General features: G+C 59.2%; 1 protein-coding gene across 7 annotated transcripts in view; it reads right to left on the bottom strand.

Annotated features, from left to right (window-relative positions):
* Positions 1–2,577: 2,577 nt before the first annotated feature.
* The window catches only part of CFAP100 (cilia and flagella associated protein 100), a 39,962-nt gene continuing 36,539 nt past the window's right edge, over positions 2,578–6,000 (bottom strand). For all 7 annotated transcript variants that reach the window (XM_047795915.1, XM_047795917.1, XM_047795918.1 and 4 more), the window contains 3 exons: positions 4,871–5,076; positions 4,000–4,093; positions 2,578–2,858 (listed from right to left, as the gene is read on the bottom strand). In XM_047795915.1, the coding sequence (XP_047651871.1) occupies positions 2,745–2,858; positions 4,000–4,093; positions 4,871–5,076 (414 nt within the window). In that variant the 3' untranslated portion in view covers positions 2,578–2,744. The remainder of the gene's footprint in view (positions 2,859–3,999; positions 4,094–4,870; positions 5,077–6,000) is intronic.

Genomic DNA, 6,000 nt, shown 5'->3' with positions numbered 1-6,000 from the left:
TCACTGCATCATGACTGTCGGGTGGCGTGGGGGGTGGGGAGATGAGAGCACATGGTCCAGGCCCACAAGGGCCATGCCATCCACGGGCTGGTGCTGGGGCTTTGAGTGCCCTCTCCACTCGCCCCACAGGCAGAGACCACCCGCTTACAGACTGTTACTGAATTAAATCACAGTGACCCTGCTCGCACCCCAGCCTGGCCTAGGCTCTCTGCCCCAGTGGGGAAGGTCACTTTTCCCATTCGGGCCCCCTGCTCCTGCCATGGACACCCCCATCCCATCAGCCCCCAGGAGGCCTGCTGGGGGGCGGGGTGGGACCTGGGCCATGAAGAAGACAGGGCAGCCCTTACTGTAGCAGGTGCAGGCAGGTGCTGGGGTGCTTGGGTATTTGTCCCCCGGAGGCCCAGGATGTGGGTGTCAGGGCGGTGAGGGGGTTGACATGAGGGGTCCACCTCCACCTGGGCTCCCCTGGAGGAGCTGCAGGGAGAGCGTGTCCTTCAGTGACCCTCCTTGCCCTCAGCCCCACCCCCGGGCACCCGCTTGCCCTCTTAATAGGCTTCAGGGGGTGTTTCTCACCCACAGGCCCCCCAGAAGAGGGTTTGAATGTTGTGTGGGAGTCCAGTGACCAGCGCCCCACATGTCCTGTGTGTCTAGGGAGGGGAAGGAGCCTGGCTCTCACGTTCCTGCCCCAGCACGCAGAGCAGGCAGGCGGCAGACCCAGGCTTTGTTCGGGCAGGAGCTCCCTTTCTGCGAACAAGGCTTTCCCCACTCCTGTTATCCTCCCTGGAGGCTCAGGAGGCCACAGCCTCAGGGCACCTCCAGCAGCAGAGTCTGTCCTAGGGAATTTCACACAAGCTGGGGACCAGGCCTGGGGGCTGAGGGAGCCAACTTCCTCCTGATCCATCCCCCTACCCAGGACAGCTCTGGACTTAGCTCAACTACCCCCCAGGGCTCCCACATCTCCCCTCGTAGAGGGCCCTTCAGATTCCCCGCACTTCTGAGCCCCACTGCAGAGTCGGGGACCCACAGACAACCCCCCACTTCCCCTTCTTTTTCCTTGGAGGCTCCCAGAACTCCCTGAAGCTGTCCTACTCAGGGTTTGTGATGGTGAAGGAGGCAGATTAAAATCAGCTGAGGACAGAGGTCAGGAGCAGGGTCAGGCGTCCCTGGGTACAGGTTTATTGAGGTCTGTCATGGAGACATGGGGACAACCATGTGCCCAACCCTGGCCTGTGGGGACTCAGGAAGTCTCGCTGCACCTCATGCTGTCAGCACGGACCAGCCTGAAACACTCCCGTCAGACTCAGTGTCCTCCTGGAGACAGGACAGAGGCCCAGCCTCTCTGTGGGCAGGTCAACCTGACCCACGCAGACCAGGAGCAGTGCCCACCCCACAGGGGCAGCACGTGTGCAGGTAGGTCAGACAGGACTCATGTGCCTCAGCCTGTGACCTCTGACCACACTGTCCTGCTCTGCTCACAGGAGCGAGGCCAGTAGAGGGACAACAGGGGTAGGAGCAAAGTCAGGTTGAGGTCAGGCCAGGTGAGAATGCGTCTGAGGAATGAGAACACACCTCCCTCACCTGGCAATTCCACCTCACTTAGGTGGAGCTGGAGTTGATCCCACGCCTCAAGACTGGGGTTGGCTCTTGACCTCCTGAGGGTGGAGTTGATGCAATTCCACATCTCACCTCAGGGTGAAGTTGCTATTGATCCCACACCTCACTTCAGTGTGGAACTGGGGTCCATCCTACACCTCACCTCAGAACTGGGATTGATTCCACCATTCACCTCAGGATGGAACTGGATTTGAACTGAAACCTCACCTCACACAGAAGTGTGTTGCTCCCACACTCACTTCAGATAAGACTGGGGTTAATCCCAGATTTTGCCTCAGCACAGTACTGGGGTTCATCCCACTCATCACCTCAGGGTGGAACCGGGGTTGATCATACGCCTCACCTCAGGGACCTCATCCCAGGGAGGAGCTGGAGCTGATTGCACATTTCACCTCAGGGTGGAACTGTGGTTGACCTCCTACTCTCTTCAGGGTGGGCTAGTATAGACCCCCCCACCTCACTTCAGGGTGGAACTGAGGTTGAACCTACATCTAATTTCCCAGTGGACCTGGTCACATCTCACTTCAGGTAGAACTAGAGTTGATCCCACATCTCATCGCAGGTGGACCTGGAGCTGAGCCCACACTCACCTCAGGGCTGCACTGTGGTCGATCCCACACTCACTTCAGGGTGGAACTAGGTTGATCCCACACCTCACCTTAGGTAGGAATGGGGTTGATCCCATACCTCGCCTCAGGGTGTAGCTGGGATTGATCCTACACCTCACCTCAGGGTCGAGGCAGAATTAATCCCACACTCACCTCAGACAGAACTGGCACTGACCCCACACTCGCCTCAGGGTCCAGCTGGGGTGGATCCCACACTCACCTCCACCAGAGTGGGACTGGCTTTTGTCTCAGCAACTGTTCAAATGGAGCACCGAATGGGCTCTTCCCTCTGTCTCTGCTGGGGTGAAATGACCAACGTGGGGAGGCTGACCTGCCTCCTCAAACAGGCCTCAAGGCACCAGAAAGACACGCGTTTATTTCACAGGAGAAGGAAGGGGCAGCATGAGGGGCAAGGGCTTCGGTGACAGTCGCCAGTGCCCACGCCCCGCCCCCAGCCCTGCCTCTGCTCCCGGCCGCTCGCCGTCTGCCTCTCCGTCCCCGTCAGCGGCGGCAGCCCACAGGCTAGGTGAAGAAGAACAGCTGCTCCTCGTTGTCCTTGTCCAGCAGCTCACGCTCAGACGGTGCCTTCATCTTCTGAGCGGGCGGCCGGGAGCGGCACAGGAGTCTCCGGCCCCTCTGCAGGGAGCGAAGCCCGTTGAGCCTGTGCTCCCAGCTCATGGGCAGGCCTGCGGTCTAGACAGCCTGCTCTGAGGGTAGCCAGGAGGTCCTGGCCACTTGTGGTCAACAAGCAGGCAGGGGTGGGACGGCTATGGGTGCTCGGGAGGGAGCCCACCTGACCTGGACCGAGCCTGTTCCCTGAGGCACCGGCCCTGGGTGAGTGTGTGGATGAGTGTGCAAATGTGTGAGTGTATTGGAAGTGTGAGTCTATGTGAATGTAATGTATCTACATTAACTATGGTTCTGTGTGTGTGTGTGTTTGAGAGTGTGTGTCTATGTGAGAGTGTGTATGTGTGTGTGAGTCTCTGTGTGAGTGTATGTGAGAGTGTGTGAGTCTCCGGGTGTGTTGTGTGTATTGTAAGCGTGTCTGTCTTGTCTGAGTGTATATGTGAGAGTGTGTGAATGTGTAAGGGTTGAGTGTATGAGTCTGTGTGTGTTTGAGAGTGTGTTTATGTGAGTGTGGGTCTATGTGTGAGTGTATGTGAGAGAGAGAGATTATAAGTGAGTCTCCGTGTGTGTTGTGTGTGAGTGTATTTTAAGTGTGTGTGTGTATCTGTCTTGTATGAGTGGATAGGTGAGAGTGTGTGTGTTTCTGTGTGAGTGTACATGTGCGAGTCTATATGTCTAAGAGTGTGTGTGTGTGTGTGTGTGTGTGTGTGTGTAGGGGGAAAACAGGAGAAGCAGCGGGATGAATAGGTTCCTGCTCTCCTGCTGCAAGGGTTACGGGAGGCCCGGCAGTGGCCTCCTCTGTCTCTGAGGCCTAGGCCAAGGGCCTGCAGGCAAGTGGCCGCTCCAACCCAAGTGCTATGAGGTGGAGGCCTCAGGAACGCACTCAGGGGACCTCGGAGGGGGTGAGCTTGGCCTGGGTCCGGCTGGAGTGCAGGCGGGGCCCTGAGGAGGGCAGGTCCTGAGGGGCAAGTAAGGCCAGTGGGCCCAGGAATGGGGACCCTGCTCTACCCTGCCCTGGCTCGGTGGCCCCATCTTTCCCCCAGAACCACAGCAATAGCGTCTGCAAAGGGTGGAGTGGGCTGGGCCAAAGCCAACAGCCCCTCCAAGACCCCTGTGCCTCCCGGTGCCACCACTGTACCACCTGGCCCACCTTCCTCTTGATCTCTGCCTGAGCCCGAGCCTGTGCCCGCTGAAGACGCTCCTCCTGCAGCTCCTTCTGCAACTTCGCCTTCTCCTCCCGGAGTCTGGGTGGCAGCAGGAAACGGACTAAAGACTGGAGGCCCAAGTCACCACCTCCTTGCCACACAGCCCTCCCTGCCAGGTCAGAGCCGTGCTTCCAACCCTGGCCTGTGGGGGTGCCAGCTCTGGGCCCCTACACCCAGGAGTCCCATGTTCCTGGACCCCCTTCCTGGTCTCTGGTCCACGTACTGAGGCGCCCCCATCACTGCCCAGCCTGTGTCCTTCCTGTCTGTACCTGTGGCCATCAAACCTTTGTCAGTGCCTGCTTGAGCAGGGTTGAGGACACAGAGGAAGAGTATGTGTGTATGGGAGAGACCTGGCTGTGTGCAGGTGGCCACGTCTCAGGGCTCTGCTAGGACTGAACGCACCCTCGCCCCACTGGGCCTGTGCTGACCTCAGCTCCCGGGTCAGGCCCTCCCCTACCCCAGCCTCTGGCAGCACAGCGCCTCTCACACTCAGTCCAGCCCGGAAAGCGCCCGTTGCTGTCCCATGTCCTCAAAGGCCAGGCCACACCCTCACTTGGGCTCCCTGACACCACACTGTGCTCCACTCTGAAAGAGGGGCTTTTTGTTCACTGGACAGAGTTTGGTGCCCAATCTGGACCCCCAGGCCCCTCGCAGCCCTGCTTCCATTTCAGCACAGGGCAGCAGGTCCTGCTCCTGGCTCCAGTGCTCCTAGAGCAGGGCCACGTCTGACCTCTGTCCCCAGTGCCAGCCCAGAGCTGGGCCCTCCCGCCGAGGGGCAGTGCATGCCCGTGACCAGCAAGGCCAGCAGGGCCTCACCTTAATCGTCGTTCCTTCTCTTTGGTCTTCTCAGCCTGCTCGATCTTGGCCTGGGGCACATGCTCCAGGTTCTCAAGCAGCTCATCCAGCTGGTGCTCGATGGTGGCCAGCATCTGCACAGTGCCCAGGCTGGACTCCTGCTGGCCGCCCACACAGTGCCGGTACACGTCCAGCACCTTGCGGTTCAGACTCTCCAGAAGCTTGTCCTGTGAGGTGGGCAGGCCCCCCTCCAGCCAGCCGCGTGGGCCTTGCCACCCCCACACCATGGCCTGCCAGACCCCTCACTGCAACCTGGTTGACCTCCCAGGGCTGCGCCCAGCATGCAGGGAGCCCTCAGGAAGTACGAGCCAGGCTGAACGTGGACACTGGGAAATGCGAGCCAGACAGAACTTGGACACCTGGACCTTTCTTGGCCACAGTGCTAGACCCCTGGCACTCTCATGGTCAGCCAGATGTGGGGTTCCAGCAACTACTGGGGCTCAGTCCTATTCCAGGGAGCCCTCCTGTTCTGCTGCTGCACTGACCTCAGCTCCTCACAGGACCACATTCTGTGTGGCTATGAGCAGATGAACTCCCTCTCAGCCTGTTCATTTTTTTTTTTTTGAGTTTTTTTGGGGTTTTCGCTTTTTAGGGCCACACCTGCGGCATATGGAGGTTCCCGGGCTAGGGGTTGAATTGAAGCTACAGCTGCCATCCTACACCACAGCCACAGCCACGCGGGATCTGAGCCACGTCTGTGACTGACACCACAGCTCAGGCAATGCCAGATCCTTAACCCACTGAGTGAGGCCAAGGATCGAACCCACAACCTCATGGTTCCTAGTTGGATTCGTTTCCACTGCGCTACAATGGGAACTCCTCTCAACCGGTTCTGACACACAGAACACACTTGACACTTCCTGTCCCATGGGGTAGGCCTGGGGGTTACATGGAGAACAGCAGGCACAAAGGCTCTGACCAGCCCCAGGGCACTAGTGAGTCTGCAGGAGGCGGGCACACCAGGCCTATTCTTGGGGCCGCCCGTGGGCCTGATGCCCAGTAGGCATCAACGGGAATCTGAGTGAACTAGTAAGCTGGCCGTGGGTGTGCTCTCAGGAGGGGGTGCCCAGGCCTGGTCTGGGGACACATCC

Source organism: Phacochoerus africanus, chromosome 9 (assembly GCF_016906955.1).
Source record: "Phacochoerus africanus isolate WHEZ1 chromosome 9, ROS_Pafr_v1, whole genome shotgun sequence".
NCBI classification, from domain to species: domain Eukaryota; kingdom Metazoa; phylum Chordata; class Mammalia; order Artiodactyla; family Suidae; genus Phacochoerus; species Phacochoerus africanus.
Note: the sequence above shows the minus strand (reverse complement) of the source record. Positions and strands in the feature narration are given on the sequence as shown.